At 41.5% G+C, this 20306-nt stretch overlaps 2 protein-coding genes across 2 annotated transcripts in view; one reads left to right on the plus strand and one right to left on the minus strand.

The window, feature by feature from the left end:
- The window catches only part of Copg2 (coat protein complex I subunit gamma 2), a 131543-nt gene extending 127837 nt beyond the window's left edge, over positions 1-3706 (plus strand). The window contains exons 21-24 of the mRNA XM_026392778.2: positions 1232-1329; positions 2164-2302; positions 2591-2689; positions 3163-3706. Of these exons, the coding sequence (XP_026248563.1) occupies positions 1232-1329; positions 2164-2302; positions 2591-2689; positions 3163-3293 (467 nt within the window). The 3' untranslated portion in view covers positions 3294-3706. The remainder of the gene's footprint in view (positions 1-1231; positions 1330-2163; positions 2303-2590; positions 2690-3162) is intronic.
- A 1-nt stretch (position 3707) lies between these two features.
- On the minus strand, positions 3708-16339 carry Mest (mesoderm specific transcript). The gene is made up of 12 exons (XM_026392779.2): positions 16105-16339; positions 13085-13239; positions 11447-11526; positions 10953-11030; positions 10696-10832; positions 10457-10515; positions 9281-9321; positions 8435-8505; positions 8083-8184; positions 6713-6789; positions 5905-5968; positions 3708-5010 (listed from the first exon to the last, which is right to left on the minus strand). Exons 1-12 carry the CDS (start codon positions 16128-16130, stop codon positions 4893-4895), a joined length of 1008 nt encoding a protein of 335 aa, XP_026248564.1. The 5' UTR covers positions 16131-16339; the 3' UTR covers positions 3708-4892.
- Between the last annotated feature and the right edge of the window lie 3967 nt (positions 16340-20306).

Consider the following 20306-nt stretch of genomic DNA (forward strand, 5'->3'; position numbering starts at 1 on the left):
TGCAAGGTATTTCACAACTTGTTACTAAACAAAATGGTTGCCAACTACCCATGGACTTTTCCCTCTTTACTTTTGCTCTTCTACCAAGTTTTGAGATCCAACTGAACTGTTATATCCTGTCACTTAATCCTGTAAGCTCACACAGCACTTATTAAAATTTATATTATAGATAGATAAGTCACACTCCCACAAACCACACTTATTTAACTACAGCATAATCAGTTTTTAGAGAGGTCATGCCTCAGCCACCTTTTTTGTCTGAAGTGTCTGCCACATTAGCTTATACCTTTATGTGTAAATGTCAGTATGTTGGATGGATGAACTGATGGATGGATGGAGTTTAAAGTTAAGACTGAGTAGATGAAAGTCTTACTACCCAAACTGTCATGTGTAATCTTTACATTTGCATCTATTCTCCTTACCCATCCCCCAAACTAGTGCTCCAATTTCTAATATTTTTTGTACCTGTAAGCCTTTCCTAAACCATGGATTAGACCCTAAGTGCCTTCTGCCTAAATTCCCTCCTTCAAACAGCTTAGATAGTCCTATCTTCCTGAAGACTTCACCTTCCAAAAATGTGCCCACAACTCCATTTCTTAATACTTCCACCAGTCATCTCAAGCATAAAAGTAAGATGCCCACTTACTTTTCCATTTAAAGACATTGACTTTATCAATATTAGAACCTCGAAAATTGACAGTAATTACTAACTGTAGGTTAAAAGTTGACTTTTACAGCAAGTTCATTCTGATGATCCGTGGACTCCCTGTCAGTCCACAGTCTAAAGATGGTATTTAATACTGAACTCTGATGTACTTGGTCAGTGTAAATTTGATGATCTGTATGCTTTTTACATCAGTATTTTTTGCTTTGTCAGGTCCCGGAACACTGGTTGTTTTTATTTTTCAACATACACACCCTTTTGACAGGCATGGCAAAAAGCCCCCAAAAGTTTCTCCCCGGCTGCTTTGTTCACATCAATATAAAAACTGTTTGCCCATGTCATCTTTACTGTTTTAATCCATAGCATCATACTCAGTGAGACTGCCTTTTGGACCCATTCATTGCAGGCTGCTTTGATAACTATAACTCTAGAAAATAGGGCATGTGGGTGTGTAATTTGAAAACGTGGAGCACAGTACTCAGTATGGATGGTGCTTCCTAAGTAGTGACAGAAACTTCAAACTTGCACTACCCACTGATGTGGGTTTGCCTGCTCTTTCTCTCCCAGTTGCAGTCACATTTAGCTGCACCTTGAAGTTTACAGTCCGGGACTGTGACCCTAACACTGGAGTTCCAGATGAGGATGGGTATGATGATGAGTATGTGGTGAGTCGACCCTGCAGAGCTTTGACACCTTTACAACACTAAGTGACTTCTGCCTTGAAGTGTTTTTCTAGGAACAGCTGACATGAACCCATGGGCTTCCTGTTATTAAACAGATTACAGTTGAGGATGACCTGAACTACTCCTATTCTCTAATGGGATTGCATTATGGCAAAGAGAATTAAAATTGACCACTTCAAGATTAGTTAAAACAAAGAAACTCAACCCCTTTTCCCTTATATCTTGGTGTTCAAACTAAAAATGGTTTGGTTGATACAATGAGAAGTTACAGGGAATTTAAGGTGAACACCAAGATATAAGGGGAAAAGGGATAATTAAGAGATGGAAATAATTATGATTTTTTCATGAGATTATAATAAATGAGATCAGTTTTATTAAAAGTGGATTGTATTATTTCTGCTTCAATACTTTTAGTTTGCTTACTGCCAGATCAGGGACTGAAAAGCCTTCACAGAAAGGAGGGAAAACTTTAAATTAAAAAAAAAAAAAAAAACAACAAAAAACCCTGTTTGTGAATGTAATATTTAGAAGGTACTGAACAACCTGAAATGCATAGTTGGGTGTGGCAACAGGACTGCTGTGCACTTTAGGGCTACAGGTGGTGATCTGACAGATGTCCTGTTTTCTTACTTGCTTGTGTTAAGGCCTACAACATTAGGTTTATACAGACTACATAACTTAAACTGTTGTGGTAACAGAGTTTTTCTTAGGCCCCAACAGGGATTTAACATAGAATGATAAATGATTATGTTCCTTCCCTCTTTGTTCTGTACCAAAAAGGATTTTTATTTATCGATCCTTGCTTATTACCCCTAGCTGGAAGATCTTGAAGTGACTGTGTCTGATCACATTCAGAAGGTTCTGAAACCTAACTTTGCTGCCGCCTGGGAAGAGGTGGGAGATACCTTTGAGAAGGAGGAAACCTTTGCCCTCAGCTCTACAAAAACCCTTGAAGGTGAGAACAATTTTGCTGCCAGTGTTATTGCCTGATAGCAGTATCAACCTAATAGACATATATATTATTCCAGAACTCCTTTTTCTTTAAATCCTTCATAACTCATCTACTTAAAAGGCCAGGTTCCTGTCTTCATCATCTAATTAAGTCAACTATTTTCTAGGCCAGTACCCTCCCTATATGCCATCTATACCCCTGTTTACCCCCAGCTCCCAAGACACCCCAGAACAGCGGCAGATCCCTGTGCTGAACTATTCTAATACTGTTGCATAAACCTTCTCTACACAGAAGCTGTCAGCAATATCATCACATTTCTGGGCATGCAGCCATGTGAGAGGTCAGATAAAGTACCTGAGAACAAGAATTCCCACTCACTCTATCTGGCAGGTAAGAGACTTGGATCACATTTCTCTTAAATTTTGTTCCAAATTTAATAGGAAGGGATGTGGATGAGCATCCTGTGCCCTGCTATTGTCCATCATCCCATTATGTGAGCAAGAATTTGAAGTACAGTCAAAATGAATAATTTGTTTTGCATGCGATTCTTAGGTTCTTTTAAGATGTATATCTGGCCCAAGATACTGAAGTCTTACACAGCTACCAGTGCTGCCTCTCCCTCTGTCTTTTGAATACTCCAAATCAATATTATTCAATGCCTTCTGTGTGCCTGGTCTCATGAGACTATTGTTTAAAAATAGAATTTATATGAAGGATTCAACTCCCACAAATTTCTAGAAAAGCTAAACTAAAATAATAGAAAGGAGATGTAGGCAGAGCATGATAAATTTCATTATTTAGAGCTTGAGTTCTTAAATGTGATTTTCCTCACTTTTTTCCTTTCCTCACTTTTTTCCTCTCAGGTATATACAGAGGTGGCTTTGACTTATTGGTGAGGTCCAGGCTGGCCTTAGCAGATGGAGTGACCATGCAGGTGACTGTCAGAAGCAAAGAGAGAACACCTGTAGATGTTATCTTGGCTTCTGTTGGATAAGTTCTTACTGGGCAAGATGAAGTTGATGTGTATGTATGTACATCACTGTCAGAGAGCTTTTAGGCTAGCGGCATGAATTTCCCAAAATCACACTTTAAACAAACTAAGTGCTTGGCTCTGAGCCAGCAGATTAAGCCAATGTCTGTCCTTGTGCATGGGTTTTGGTGTTCCTTGGTTTTGGATTTTTCCTTTCTCACTTGGTCAGCTCTGGTATGACAGTGCAGCTTTGGGTGAGCTTGAAAATCAAATATTATCCTATATTCCAGCTGCTTAACTTCATTGTATTCTTTTGTTTAATGTGTGAAAGCTCCTGGCAATGTTGGAAAATTTTATCCCAAAGGGGTGGTGGGGGAGGGGAAGCCAGAATCCACTTTAGTCACAATTCATTTTTATTAATAGAAAATAAACACTTATTCCAGTTTCAAAGTTGTTATACTTGAAGTTCCTAATTTTTAAAAAACGAATTTAAAATTAATCACTTAATAATCCTACTTTGACTAAGACAGTGAAACTGTGGCTTAAAAAAAACTATTCAGCACCATTTGCTTATAGGTCTTTGAGAATTTGTTCTTAAAGTGTCTGGGAACTATCCTGTCGGCTAAGTACAGGAACTGCTGAGCTGCATGAGAAACCCTCTCTGGGAGAGCCAATGGAAAGCTAAGCCACCATCACCAGAGGAGTCAGTGTACTTCAGCAAGGTAACTCGAGTATACAAGGGTCCCCTCCCTACACTTCAGCCCAGGAGGGACATGCTTCTAAGCACTGAGGTATGAGTAGTTAGACTATTATTTGCTGTTAGAATTTATCTTTCCAGCTAATAACAGTAAATCTCTGGCACAGATGCAATTGGTTCTTAGTGTCTGTGATTTTAGGAAATTCTGTAAAAATTTGGATTTAGTTTACTCAGAAATTACACATTTAATAAGGTTCACTACTTTGGCAGAGTTAAGGTCTGCCATTTTAGTGTCCTTATAAACTATATACAATGTGTAGGCATATCACACTCTTATACCATACTTTAAAATACTGCATTACTAACACAAATATTTTAACAAAAAGTCTATAATTTGAAGCAGCTGATGAAACTAATCCAAAGTATGACAAGGGATATTCACTCTCACTTAAACTATGTTGCCTAGAGAACTTTAAAAACCATGTACCCTTCAAGCCGTTCAAGGAGAGATAACAGGCCCCACTCCTCATTCTCTACTGTGGAATTCTAATTCGGGTTGGGCCAGAAATTAGCACTTTTAGATACTTCAGGAAAGTTCCACAGAAGTGTTAAAAAGTCTTCTAAGCAAAAGAATGTCTAATGCCTGTCTCTATGCATCCATGAGAAGTCATGCTCATCAGAATTTCCTAATAACACAAAGACAAGTCTATATACTTCATCAGATGTCAAAGGAATGAGGTGGGCTATTTTGTCAGAGTTTCTGCTGCCTTTTTTCTATACTCTGATCCATCAATGTGAGTAAAGTGGACTTTTGTAAGAAAACAGTGTTTGATTGCCAGGACCTCTTTTGGGCATTTCTTCCTAAGTGGAATACACAACAGATACGGGAGTGGGGGAGATAATACAGGGAAGCTACTCTTTCCAGCTCAGAAGGAGTTGATGAAGCCCATATATGCATTCAAGAAGCCCATGGGATCCTCTAGCTGTGGGTAGTGGCTAATGTGGTCATCCAGAATCGACACTGTGGACCGCGGCAGCGTTTTCCTAGTGGAAGAGAACAGCATGTAGGTGAACTTAAGGCTGGAGGGAAGGGAGGAGGTAAGCCAGTGGGAAGCCCCACCAAATGCCCCTGCAGATATATATCACACTAGAAGGAACCAACAAAAAGCTTATTCGCCTTCTACTTTGGAATTATCTAAGGCAGATAAACTTGCAATTCCACTTATGCAGACTAGTTTTTAATTGTTCATAATTCAACACACAACAACTTGAAAATATAACACTTTTGCAACAGTTGCAAAACAGGATGACTTTCAGCTCTTTAGAGAAGCATGAAGCATCGAACAAGTGGATCACTCAGCAACTCACTGCCCCAAGCAAAGATAACCAAGGACCTTCCTTAATCTCAGGAGGTGATAAGAGAGGGGATTTTGACTAAAATTACAAGCAAGCCATCTACTACTAGGCCATATATGTCCACTAGGCTATATGAAGGTATGGAACAGTCTTACATGACATAGTCAAAAAGATTTCATATTCCAACACCTTCCAAGTAAGTACCCAGAGAGCATAACAACTAATGAGAAGGCACTTTTCCTCTTAATCTCTCCTATCAGTCTGCTCAGTTTAGGTCAACAAACTGGCTTTACAGTCAGATTAAAACAAACATTTAAGATATATCCACTTTCATTCCTTGGTTCACATGATAGCTTTTTCTTATCTCTATACCTAGGAATATGAAATAGCCGTAATAGTGAAAACAGGCTATACACAATAAGAGAATATATAACTCAGTTTCTTGATCTTTCCATGATATGGTTTCTGGATGAACAGCCAGTGAGGTCAGAGACAATAGCTAGTGCCAACAGCCTCAACAGGTAATTCTGTTTACCCCTGTCAGGATGAAATACTGACAAAACACCTCTGAGCAAGACTCACCTGTACAGTTCCAAAAACTCTGGATAGGGATTTATAGGATCCAATGGCCCATAGATAAAATGAACTAAGAAACAGAAGAGGGATGAATTACCAACAGCTCTCATTTCTGTTTTCCTACTGCCATCCTAAAATTAACTCCCCTACCTCAAAAAAAAAATTTTTTTTTGGCAAATTAAACAAATTTTTTTCTGATAGGAAACCTAGCTTCTTTTAATAGGTAAACTACAAAGAAAATGGGAACAAGTCAGTTGTTTCATTTGGCACACTTTCTCCTATATACAGCCATTTTATCCTTCCAGGTCTTCTGTTCCTGGACCAAAAAGAATAAGCTTTCAACATTCTCATTTTGTAAATCCAAGATATTGTCATAGTTTAAAAGTCTCTACAGTTATTTGAAATCAACCAATAATTTCTTGAGCACTAACTACTGTATGTGAGGCCTATGTCAATATTTTCATTCTGTGAGAGTGAAGACACCAATGAGCTCAAACCACCTATATCCTCTTGATTAGTAATCTCAACAGCCTCCTGTCACAGTAGTTCACCAATGCCAACTACATGTTTCAGTGGTTTATACATTTGACTCTACATACATCACTGGTGTTCCAGATGTTAGAAGTAGTATTGCTAATGAAATAAAAGGACACCAAGTTAAATTTGAATTTCAGGTAAAAAACAAAAATTTTGGTTTTCTTTGTTGATACTAGTTCTCAAAATATAGTTACTGTTTAGCTAAAATTCAGATTTAACTGAGTTGCAGTTATTTTAACTTAAGTTTTCCTATCAAAAGTAATGTAAGAATACTCACTGGGAATAGTTACAGAGGCAAGAGCTCCCACCCAGCGTCTTCTAAACTTCTTCCTCTGATTAATGTACTGTAAGAGACTATAGGACAGGTAAGTCAGCAGGAGCAGAACAAGAAACCTTGATTATTAGTGGAACTCCAAAGCCTGATCTGAGCCACAAGGAACACTTTTGCATCTGGAAGCAACTTAGATGTCCTGAGAATGGCCCACTTTATCCATTTGTATTAAGTACCCTCTGGCTACAGCAGTGATCACACCTCTCATATCAACAGAAGCACAAATGGGCCTATGCATTTATTAAGCAGGGAATGAGAGCTCAGGAAGGCTGAAGGTTGCTTTGGAGCATATGTGACTAAAACCTGGACTTAAGGTTCTGATTTTAGCTCCACCACTAACCAGCTCAATGACTCAAAGTTATAACACACATCTTCTGATCTCAGTTTTCTCTTTTTTAAAATAGGAGGAATGAACTACATGATCTCTAAGTTGACATCGTCCTCTAAAATTAAGTGTAGAAGCTCATGAACATAAAAATGTCATCTCTGTACTTCATCTGATCACAGACAGAATGGGGAGAATTCCTTTTCCTAAAGTGCAAAATGTTGTAGCCACATTTCAGCTCCCAGATTCATGCACTGTTCTTCCTGACAACTCCAGGATGATGATAATAATTATTATTATTATTATTATTTGTGAACCCAAATATCACCTCTTATTATTCACTTTTTTGAAGAATTTTTAAGGAGATCATGTTTGTTCTTCAGTTTTTTATATTAAAACTAATCTTGAAGGATTTCACAAGGACTTATGTTAGGAGAGGAATGACTCCTGCTAACACACAATCCCAGCAAAGTCATCAGTTAAAAACACTGATGCTACTTGACCCCACTGATAAAAAAGACAGGGCCTCAAGTAGTTATGGATATTACCATCTCTAGGTCCCTCAGTAAGAACCAAGGCATGGCAGTTCTTGGTATAAGACAGAGAAGTCTTGCATCTCATTCCCTGTTGCTATTGAAAAGATATGCAAAAGAAAGAGCCTTGATACTTTTTTGAGAGGTACTAGGCTCCTTTCACAACTATGATTGGACATTTTGAAGCATTAAAAAAGACATCTAAAGTGTATCAGTCAATTAGCATTAGAATTCATAGCTATTTATCCACCCCTCTTGCACCAAATGGTTAGGCACAGGGCTCACCGTATCTATTTCTTTTTGAAAAGCAGAGACCAAGACGGGTTTTCAGTTTGCCTCATAGGTCCTAACCAGCCTTCTTGTGATAAGAACAAGTCATCAAATAGAAGCAATCTTGCATCTTGCCCCACTTTCCAAAAGAGCCTCTCCAGAACCCAAAGGAAAGGTTTATTTCTTACCTGTCAATCACCAAGTTCCCGTCATTGTTTCGGATCCCTGCCCACATATCCCACAGCTCACTCTCGGAGGGTCGAGTGTATGGTCCAAAGACGGGAGTAAGACTGAAAAGAGGCCAGAATGCAGGAAGATAAGTGTGGAGAGAATTCAGAATGTTAAATATGGCTGGAACCTCAGAGGTCATGAAGTCTGACCCTTAACTGATTTATGAATTCCTTCTACTACTTTCCTGGCAAGTGGCCAACACCTTTGCCTGAATATCTCAAACCCCAGGATTTGGCCCTGAATTGTAATGGTAGCAACTTTTCACTACAGCGTTCCCAGGCCATACTCCCATCTTTGATAAAGACTTACCCTCGAGAAAATACAAAGAAGTTCATCAACCTCGTGAGGATGGGTGACAGCACACCTCCATCTTTAAGTAGCTGTAGATAATAAGTGAAAGTAAAAATCAAGAATCCAGAGAAACCAACTCATCAGGACAAAAAGTTTTATACTAGGAACTAAAAAGCTCCCCCTGAAAAGTTCCATGGTTAGCTTCAATTTTGTTTTGTCTACCCACATTATTCTCTCATAGAAGACAAATATATTTCTAATTATCATTACGATTACACTTCTATACTTCACTAAACCCCTAATATACTTTTTTCTTTTTAAAGAAGCAGTATCTCAGGCACCGTGGTGCACACCTGTAATCCCAGTTACCTGGGAGGCTGACGCAGGGGGATTAAAAACATAAGGCCAGTCTGAGCAATAAAGTGGGACCCGTCTCAAAAAAAGAAAAGAATCAGGGTCTATGTTGCCCAGGCTGGCCCTAAATTTCTGGGCTCAAGACATTCTCCTAGCTCAGCCTCCCAAGTAGCTTGGTACTATAGGTGTACTCCATAGCATCTGGCCATAAATCCTTAGGGCTTTTAACTTTTGTGTATTCAAGCTTAGACTAGGATCCCAGTTTGTTCAGATATCATACTTCATACTTGTGACACAGATCTTTACATAGTTCATCTATTCATCTCATTCTCAGAAATAGTTTTCAGTTTTATGTAGGAGCCACTTCCACTGCTTTGTTTGCCTAAGAATTCATAAGGAGGAGAAAATTAATTGTAGCTCATTACAGCAGGTATAACCCTTAAAAGGTTTACTTTACTTAATATCAACACAAGCCTTAAAATTGAGGACCTCTTCAGGGAAGTAGCCAACCTTTTGGAGAAGGAGAGGCCGGTGAGTCTCAGGAAAGATACCTGTAGAAGAAGAGATTTCTCTTAGTCATTTACCATCAACTCTTAAGTCAAAAGAAAGACTGTTATCAGAAAGTATCCACCCTATCCTTTGTCACCTTTTGGGCCGTTAGCCAATAACAAATTTCAACCAACAGCGGACTGCATATATGTGTATCCCCCTCGTTAAGCAAGGCATGACTATTATTTTCTATGATTACTTCTCCAGAGTGTTTTGTGTTTACCTAATTAAATTATATCCTACTGGAATTTTTCCCCCATTTTAAGGGTGGGAAAAATAATTACACAACTATCCATAATGCTGATGACTAGGCTGACTCCACTTAGCATTTCCTCCCACCACACAGAACACAGTGTTGTTAATGATTTGGGCTTCAGAAACACAAGATTCTTTCAGTAAGTGAAGGTCCTAAAAGAAAATGGGGGGGGGGGGGACAACTAGTTTTTTCTTTTCCATTTCTCTCCAGAATCAATGGAAGAAAGACATAAATATTGCTGAAAAAGGAACAGACTTAACTCTTCTCCCAAGCTGCCCTTAAGGCATTCAGGGGACATTTGGATATTCATGGATTTAAAGCAGTGCTCAATGGCACACAAAGAAAAAGAAATATTTCCAAAAGTTCTAATCTGGGGCCCACTGATTTCCTCCTGAAACTTGGTATTGCCATCAAATAAGAATTTTAAGACTCTAATACTTATACCATATATCTATGGTATCTATGACTTATTTTTTTCATAACCTGCTACAGTCATTACAAATACATCAAAGCAGCACTTACCCTCCTCATTACTTCTAATCAGAGTGCTACCAGACCCACCATTAGATCTCACTGTCTAATGCACTACAAAAGCAGTACATATTACTGTGATACAGGTTCTTATTGACTGTATGTCAACATAATCACTTTCCTTTGTAAGCCTATTTATTTTTCTATATTTAAAATCATCCTTTTGAAAAGGGGTTCATAAATGTCATCAACCACCAAAGCAATTCACGGCACAAAAAAGATAAAAGATCTTCAAGACTGTGTCTGCTTGCAGTATCATCAGATTATACTTAGATGTCCCTATATCATCTAAAGGTGGCCCTCCTAGGCTATGCCCCACTTTTCCACCCTCTGCCAAGACAGACAGTTACCTCCATTTGAAAGACAGAGACTCTTTATAGTAAGCCGGCCAGATCGATTTTGCTTGTACCTGGAGCAGGGGATGAGGAAACACACACACTTAGCTGAGCAGACTGACACCAGCGCAGCAGCTGATCACAACCCCGCCCCCCCCCAAAAAAGAATAGCAGGGGGCCAGGAACAATTTACTTTCCCAGCATCTTAAGCTAGTGTGCAGCCTGTGAAGAGGCAGAAATCTGGCTTCACTGACCTATACAGCAGCTCCTGAGCAACAATGTCTCCATAGTCATGAGACAACAGGTTGATCCTACGGTTCTGGAGTCCTAGATGGCGCAAAAGCGCCTCCACGATGCTGGCCTGCTCAAATATGGAATAGTGGTGTGGTCTCTAAGAAAAGGAAAGGCCAGATACACAGGATAAAGTTACGTACAGGTCTCTCTGCCAGCCTGACCCCTCCATCCACATCCTCCCCAGTCCCAATACTGGTTCCATATAGGTGCTTCTCACCGGTTTGTCACTGAAGCCAAAGCCTAAGAAGTCAAGGGCAATCACTCGATGAAACCTCAGGGTCAGACCTTCCCAAATCTATAAGAAAGGAAGGATGATTTGGATTTTCTGCTCCTGCGCTGCGCCTCCCCTCCCGTGACCCACAGTAGCACAGAAGCTTCATCCCTATCCCAGCTTTACAGATGGACTTTGATAAAGTGAAAACCTCATGAAACTACCACTAGCCACCCCCGAGTTGATCCTCCTGGAAAGTGCTTGATTCCTAGTGATTAATCTATTGAAGGTGAAGCTCCAGCATTGTTAACTTCGCAATGAGCCTTTCCAGACTGCCAAAGTGTTTTTTACTCCCTTACAGTAAATGAGAAACAGTTAAATGTTTAATGCTATTTCATAAAGTGATTTAAATTTTCAAGAGCCTTGTAGTGCTAACAAGAAAATCCTTGATTTTTGTATTTTTTAAGACATAGTAGGACCTAGAAATCTGACTTCATTACCTTGTACCAGTCATAGCTGGAAGTTGGAAAGCCATGTAAAAGCACAACTATCTCAGGACTGCCAACCACACCCACAGAGTCTGGAAAAAAAGGCAGATCGATTAGGCCAACTCCCTATAAAAATAACTTTGAATATGTTAAAATCTTAACTAATATGGTATAAAGGACAAAAATCTATAACCAAGTTAAACTGATATATTGCTTTTTAAAATGAAAGCTAATCGCTTCAAGTAATAACAGGCACTTTTTCTGTATATTGAAAAATTATAAATAGGATACTTCCTGTGAAAATATGAAGGTAGCTTGCTTTACTTAAATTTCCTTTGAAAGGCGTATCTATATCTCCCTTTCTTTTATATTAAGTTAAAATACAAGCTTATTCACAGTAAAAAGTAAACTTTCCCAGTTAAAAATGTATCATCAACACATAAACTAAAAATTTTTTGTAATTTATCAGTAACTTATTACAAAAATTCTATAATACTGAGCAATTCTTCCTGTGAGCCTTTAGAAGAAAACCAATCTGGTATCAAAAGCATAATGTTCAAACTATTATACAATACTATTATACAATTATATCGACTACAAAAAAGCATTAATCAATATACATAGGAACATTTTTTAATGCATATGATACTATGGAGTAATTATACATCTTTCAGATTAGCCAGATAGACAATAAAATGCCTTACTAATAATACTGGATTAAAATGAATACATTTATATACTGCCTGTGGCATGAAAATTCAGTAATAAGATTTTTTAAAATAATTTACAGCAATTAAAAATGTTATATACTTTAGCCAAGAAGCTTTATTCTTAATCTGTACAAATAATCTGTGCAACAACAAATATTGAAGATCTGGAAATAAACCAAACCAATATAATATATACTTACTTAATTGAATATAGCAAATGAGAGGAGGTCAGGAGCAATAATGAAAAACGGTTTATGACAAACATTTTTCGTTATTGCTCTTGACCCCCGCCCAAAAGAAATCTTTTCCAGTCTGTTTCCCAGTTTCTTCACCTATAAAATGAGATTAATGGCACCTATCTCCAAATACTGTTGTAAAGATTCAATGAAACAATGAAGGTTGAAAATGTAACTCGATGCCTGGCATATGGTTATTACTTAGTAAGTACAGTCATAGTAATTATCATTAGCAAATTAATTTATACAACAGTATAAGACTTAAATCACATTTAAAAATCTTTATAGAAAACAATTCAATAAAATTAAATCAGGAATTGGGGGGAGAAAAACAATGGTAGCTACATCTCTGAATACTGTACATATAACCTGACACTAGGGGTGCTCAGAAGAGAAAACTAATATCTGAATACAAATCAAGCTACACCAAAAAAAAAAAAAAAAAATACTTACTAAAAAGTCCTATACAGAGATTGGACTCTTAATTCCAACCCCCACCCCCACAGCTTTCTGAGTCAACCGGCTCTCCAGTGAATGAGGGGAATTAATCCACGCCCCTCATTCCTTCAGGGACACTAAACAGAGAAAGGGTTACTCCCCTCCATCACTAAGGGGCAATAGAGACCAAGGGACACAAAATAAGTACCTTGGCTGGGACCTAGGAGGATCACTCCCATAGGGTATTCCAGTAATCCAGTTCTTACCCTGGTAGAAGATGCGCAGTCCCTTGTAGGTGAAAAACTTGCCAGAAGTCTTCCATGAGTGCAGCGCAGGAGAGAGCTGAGGGGGTGGGATGTGCAGGTACGCGGCCAGCAGGGGCACGGCCAGTAGCCCCACCTGGACCCACCACTCCCTCATCCTGTGGGAAAAGCAGTTGGGGTAATATGGTACACTTCCACAACCTGAGCTGGGAGCAAGGAGTGGGAAACTTTTGTACCATACAGTGACTATATTGCCCACCAGCCCCCCCACCACCACCACCAAGGGCAAAAAGTTTATCAAGTAGAATTAGATCACACCTCTGTGGCTGTGGCAATCACCATAATTTGCTCACCACTCTACTTTTAAGGGGAAAATATATTATTTGAGTATGTAACCTTCTACCTACCTTCAGCCACTTTAACCCCTCAGCTCCCCCATACACACACACACACATATACCTTTGTGCTCTTCCTGATATCTGCTAAAGAGGTTTCCCAAGGAAAAATATAACTTCCTGCATATTCTAAAAACTCTAACACCTATTCAACAACCCCTAATGTTTAAAATACATATACTTGCTACTAATGTCTTAAAATGTGTGTGTGTGTGTGTGTGTGTGTGAGAAAGAGAGACAGACTGACTTATCACATGTCCTTAAATAGAGAGCTGCTTCTGATTTTAAATACTTGTCAACCCTCTGATCCAAGAGAAGCTCCCTTTAGCACTACTGTCCAGATTTGGGCTGAGAAACCATTTAGGGTAAAGAGTCTGTAAAAGCAACAAGACAGCTGCTCCACTGTATATTCCAACATAAGCAGCTTTGTTATGAGCCTGCATATCTAATCTCTTAAAAATAAGTCTGGGCAACAGATTATATTCCTCCTTTTCTTAGCAGACTCTAAGTACTCATTTAATTAATTTCATGACACCCCCCACCACCACCCCAACCCCCCCACCACCCCAAATATGACAGACCCAGCATGTGAGAATTGTTTTTTCTCTTTGGAAAGAAAGCACTGTTCTACACCCAGTCTTGCCATGCCCAGAACTTCAAAGATCCAGATAATTCATGCACACTGAATTAGAAACCTTTTCCTGTGTCCAGTCTTCGACTCCCCATGGTCACCAGGGAAAGAATTCCCAGTTGTTTTATCAAACAGCCAGAATGGAAACAATATCCTCCAAAACTTAAAATAAGAGATGTCAATAAAATTGTCATTAAAATAGCCACAAATAAAGGAGATCAATTGCTCACACCTTGGTGAAACCGGCTTTGCGTCCATGCGCTCACCCTGCCATTGTGTTACCCGTAATCTGGCCACAACCCCTACCCAACGTGAGCAAATCCATTCACAAAAATGCCTTTTTTTTTTTTTTTACTAAAAAATATACCCATGATTCCACTATGCTAAAATAACCATGTCCCTTAAGCTCAGTTCCCTGCATATGGTTTTTAGCCATCACTAGGGTAGTCTTCCCCGCCCCTGAAGTACCTGCCTATAAAACAGAAACCAAGATTTAGTTCTACCTTTCAAGGTAATAATAGAAACGATTGGAAAAGTGCTGGAACAAGAGGGTTATATCACAATCTGCACCGCGCAATAGCGGCAGGCTACATCCCAGTACCGCCTCCTAAATAACAAAAAAACAATTGGTTTTCTTTATCATTTTCTCAGTGCTATCTGCCCTATACCTCAATTAATTTATTTTTCAAATCATCTCTCCTGGCATCCATTCACAGTCCCAGCAGCAGAATCTGCAGTGACTCAGCAAAGCACCAGGGAGGGACTCCTTTGGCAGCAAACCATGAGGGGGGGGGGCAAAAACCCCACACCCGATACCCACGCTGCGCTCCTGCACAACCCACCACTGGCCCTCTTTTACTCTGAGAAGCAAATCAGCCCCTTAGAGAGTTATTCTCTGTCTTAATTGCCTCGGTAAAATTGCTCCACCGACATTTTAGAATTTTTAGTAGTGAAGCAAGTACGTAGATAAAATGGATTAACATTTTAATCCATTTTTTTGCCAAATTCCCATTATTTGATGGAGTCATGATTCAGAGTATAAATTCAACAAACTCCAGTAAAAACTATGGCGATTAACCTCTCTGAGCCTTGATTTCTTCATCTTGTACATGGGAAAAATGCATTTGTCTAATATTACCTGATGGCATCGCTGTGAGAGGACGAACTGCTCTGTAAACCCGCTAAATCAAACATTGCCGGTTACAGCACGACAGTTTGGTCGCATCCCAATTACCCCTCGCACATCTCGTTACCGACCTCTGAACAATACTTAACATCTTGGAGATACGGCGCGGCAAGTTCTAGTCACACCTTTGCGGTAACACGCCACCGAGACGCCAGGATCTGGAAATCTTAAATTGCGCTACTGCAATAGCTGGGTCTAAATCACTCCACAACAATACCAGGGGTCTGGAAATCAAATCCAGCAGGGCAATACTGGGGTCTAGAAACCCCAAGTCACAAGCCAGTGAGGGTAGGGTCTAAAAATCCTAAATCACAACTGGGCATTATCAGGATCGCGAAATCATAAGTCACGCCACAGCAATGACTAGATCTGGAAATCCTAAATCACACCACGTCAATGGTGGGGTCTTAAAAATCGTAAACCACACGAGTGATTCCAGGATGTAAAGATCATAAGTCACACTACAAAGATGACCGGATCTAAAAATCCTAATTCGCAGCAAGGCGATACCGGGGGTCTGGAGATCATACATCATATTGGGGTGAGCCCATGGTCTAAAAATCTCAAACCTTAACTGGGCGACCCCGGGGTTTAAAAATAAGCCAGAGACCCCAAATTTGAAACATTCTACGGCTGACCGAAGTGACCCCACTAACACCAAGGAGACAGAACGGTGGCCGGCTGGGTGGGGTTTTCTTTACAAGGCAGCTGGGCACTGCCAGGCAGAGTCCCCAGCATCGGCCGGCACCCGAGACTAGGATCAGCCGGCCACACCCCCACGCGCCCTCCACCGCAGCCCGCACGCACCCACCTGCGGAGGCGATCTCGGCGCACCATGGCCGCGTTATCCCATGCCGCCCGCCGCAGGGTTGCAGAGCACTGGGCGCGCTGAGGCGCCTGCAGCTGTGCAAGGTCGGTGGCGGCAGGAACGCTGCCCACCGCCGGCACACGGCAGCCGGCAGCGGCGGCAATGAGCGGCTACTTGGGCGATGCGGCACTGCTCCGGCTGGCGAGGCGCGGCTGCCGCAGAGGAGGTGCCCGGGCTGCCGCCGCCTGCCAGGAGGCGCTGAGAAGTGCTGGTGGCCGCAGCAGTGCCGAGCGAGCGGGCACCGACTTTTAGAGCCCACCCGCGCCCCGCCCCTGGACCGCCCACCACACCGCAGCGCCCCTCCCGAGCGCGCCAGCCGCAGAGCCCCTCCCAGCAGCCCTGCCACCGCCGCAGTGGTGGGGTGCCCCCCTCACGCGCCTTCAGAAGTGTAGATCGCCCCCAGCATCCCACCGCTTCCTTGCAGACCCCCAAACCCTGAGTTCGTGATTCTGCTGCAGAACCCTTCCTTGGAAGTTAAGGCCTGAGGCAAAGATGGCAGACCCCTGAGACCCCAAAACTCCCCTAACAGTAACCACAGGCCCCAGCCCTAGAGGGTGGCCGATTGACCTAAAGGAGAACAGGGCTGTGGTCCTTGCCGCGGCGCCTGTTTGCATTCAATGCCCAAAGTGTGGATGCCAAATCCTATGAGTGCCCATGTCCGAAAGAGCGGACCGCGAGCACCCAACATCTCCCAAGTCTCTAAGTATGGGTAATGACCAAGGGAACCATAAGCTCTGTGGGACTCTCCAGGTTAGGGGGAACATATAGGATGGCTGCTACGGAGCAAAGCAGGCCAAAGTTGCACAAAGTGTGGTTTCCTTCGGGCAACCGCAGCAGTGCGGGACACGTTTCCTCTACAGCAGTGCGACGTGGTTGGCATGCCGGAGGCCACCGCAGCGCAGATTCCGCGCGCGGCACTGGACCTGCCACACAATCAGGGCAGCAAGACCCCCTTTATGTGCAGCAAATCATAATGCAGAGACACCAAAGGTGCAGGAAAGAGGAAAGGGATTTTCTTTAACCCATAGTCCTTTAAAAGGCATTTATTACACCTTTGAAAAGAGAAGTGTCGAGCATCAGAGTATCTACATACATTTTCTGTCTATAAATTGAAATTTTGATGGCCGCGATCAGGCTGAGCGTTAACAAGTGAGGCAGCATCCCAGAGCCGGCCGGTCCAGCGGGGGCGCTGCAGACCTCTGTTCCGCACTGGGCAGAAGCCTTTCCAATACTTCGCGGAGTCTTAGGCCAGCAGTGCAGACAGCACCACTCGGCAAAAGTCTGGCCACAGGGCTAGCCGAGGCTGCCGGTATCTAATCGCACCAGGAGCCTAGGGCCACCCACCAGACTCTGTAGACGCCAGCCTTAGGAACATGTCATCAGAACGTGTGGCGCATAGAGGGTATACCAAGGTCTGATTAAGAGGGGCATGAAACAAATGCTTGTTTTAGCACGTAGCACTAAGAGCCGGGTACAAAATAAATGAGAAAGGGCTCCTGCCCCAGAGAAAGACACTGGCCATCTGGAGGTGTGGGTAGAGATAAGAATTGATGCTTTTAAAAATTTCCTTTTGATTTCCTAGCAACATTTTGTTACAGATCGGCGCCCTCCTCCCCAACCGGTAAGGCCCTCAAAGACCAAACCCAAGTGTTATTCACCTTTTGTATCCCCAGAGCCCGCCACGGTGCCAGTCACAAAGCAGGCCCCTAACAAACACTGCATGAATAAGTACAAAAATTTGAGGGCGCAAAGGGGAGGAAGTAATTAAGAGGAGGGGGGAAGGGTTGTCTTGAATGATGAATAGACATTTACCGGGAGAGACAAAGAACATTCCAGCCAGAGGGGACTGCATTTGCAAAGCATGGGAGGCTCAGGACGGCACAACCATTGGGGAAAAAGGCACGACCTTTGGGCCCCCGGGCCCCAACGGACAAAAAATTAGGCTAGAAAGAGTAGTCCATCGGAAAGAGGCTGGAATTTGTCCTAAAGAAAAAGAGAAGCCACAGATGGATTTAAATCCTAAAAGGCCTTAATTGGTTACTTAACAAAATTTAAATGAGTCTCTTTACAAGTTGAGGATTACCTATACTAACTAGCCACTGCCACTTTTTAAAGACTGAATTACTTAGCAAGATTTAAACTGGTCCTTTCAACAAAGTAAGGACATTCCTATTTTAACTATTGAAAACAATAGCAAGGGCCTCTGCATTATATATTTCTCATATTTATCCTCAATGGAACCTTTGAGACCTACAAACAATTCCATACTTTCATTCTCACAGGCCAGAAGCACCAGCATCCAAGATGAAGGCAATTTTCTAATTAATGGACTAAGTGCCCCACAAAGGATCCTATTCTGAAGGCCACAGAACATATCTACCCACATGGAACAAGTGTGTAGACTGGGGGAGAAACAGTGTAAGCCCCTAGGGGAAAAAGGAGAGCCAGGAAAAGCTCCCAAAAACTAACAGAAATCCCAAATCTGATGGTGAGGAGAAATCCTCCCTGCACAGAGTGACTAGGAAAAACTTCTTTGGAGAAGGGGAATGGAGATCGATAGCCGTGGAGCCCAGAACCTGGTTAAATAGAAAAAGCATTCCAGTTGGGAAAAAATCTCTGCACAATAACAATGAGTCGGAAAAATGCAGAGCATTCTATGACAAATCAGCTTGGTTAAAGCCGGGAATTTGCCTTCGGAAGTGGAGGGAGAAAATGCTGACCATGATGCCCCAGGAGTCAAAGAGTTAAGGAATCTTCTAATGGTGCCCGACTTAATTCCAGAAGGAAGCTTCTCTGCAGAGGGAGAATCTGGCCCGAGGTATACAACCCTTGGAAGTGCCTGAGAAAACAGACCGTACATAAATACTAAGTCAGCCTCTGGCTTGCTCTCAGGGCACCCCTTCAGTTCTTCCAAAGGGATCCTATCTTGACCAACATCACATGCAGCAGTATTTCCTCAGACAACAGCTTATCAGACATTCCTATCACATTCCAACTCTATCACAGTAAGACCTCAGATTTGTGCAAAAATTAGTGTAGAAAGCTCTGCATTTTCCATCTCATTGATGCACAATAGCGTTAGGAAATCGTCAGGGCTGGTTCCACAGGCTCAATAATCATACTTTTCTAACCTCAATTTTAGACCCAAATTCAAGGATATTTACAAAAACAGCATAGAACTGGGGCTGCCACTTTTAAGAGCAGTAATTATAGATCTGAATAAACTAAAAAGGTGCAAAATGGAAGAAACCTGAACAGCAGCATTTTGTAAAACTTAGGATTTCAGTTAACAAAAAAAGTTTAGTAAATCAATGTGATACCACTCCAAAAAACTACTGATTGTAGACTATAGAGAAGTATTCAAAATAAGCTAATCCTACACTGTTCTGCTAGCTAGACCTCACAGAGAGTATTTTATTCTGTTCTACAGAGCAGATATTAAGACAAACAGACAAACAGCAGTGCTGTTCAGAGATCAACTAAAATATACTGCAAATCATGTCATAAAAGGTGTAACAGCTCTCATACTTTAAGCTCCTACTATGAGCATGGATCATCACCCAATTTATCCCTAATCCTCTCGGGAACCCAGCTAAATGAGTATTTTCATTCACACATCTCAGAGAAAGATATAGCAGCTCAGAGCGCTAAGTGTTAGTATGTGAAGGGACTGGGAACGGAATCAGATGTGTCTGGCTCCAGAACTGACGTTCTTTCCACTGCCCCACATTGCCTCCCTGTTTGAAATAACTGGGCATGTTTAGTTTGAAGAAAAGAAGCCTTGTGGAGTGAGTGGAAGAAGGAAATGTGTTAGCAGTCCTCAAATATTTGTGGAAGCAGCATTAGACATTTTACTCTGTATGGCTCCAGTGAGTGCAAACTGTGGAGAAACAGATGTCGATTCAACATACAGAATTTTCCAACAGTCAGGAAGGAGTGTCTAGAAGGATGAGGTGGCTTGGCCATTTTGGGACATGACAAATTCCCTGTCACTAGAGGCTGGGTAACCCTATGGAATGTATGCAAGCTCTGGGTATGTGGCTGAATGACCTTTAAGTTCTTTTCCTTCCTGATAGAAACTAAAGTTCAGAGAATTGTTGGAACTTGGCCAAGGTGGTCCTTCTACCCAGGAGACAAGTCTCCCT

The sequence above is a fragment of the Urocitellus parryii genome, chromosome 3, assembly GCF_045843805.1.
Source record: "Urocitellus parryii isolate mUroPar1 chromosome 3, mUroPar1.hap1, whole genome shotgun sequence".
Taxonomy (NCBI): domain Eukaryota; kingdom Metazoa; phylum Chordata; class Mammalia; order Rodentia; family Sciuridae; genus Urocitellus; species Urocitellus parryii.

Bases quoted from the DNA above. Each gene is read 5' to 3' on its own strand.
- Mest (XM_026392779.2), bottom strand. From the start codon at position 16,130: ATGGTGCGCCGAGATCGCCTCCGCAG. The intron at 11,527-13,084 runs GTAAGAACTGGA...CTTTTTTTCCAG, and splicing joins ACTGCGCATCTTCTACCAGG to ACTCTGTGGGTGTGGTTGGC. The intron at 5,011-5,904 runs GTGAGTCTTGCT...CTCTTCCACTAG, and splicing joins GAGTTTTTGGAACTGTACAG to GAAAACGCTGCCGCGGTCCA.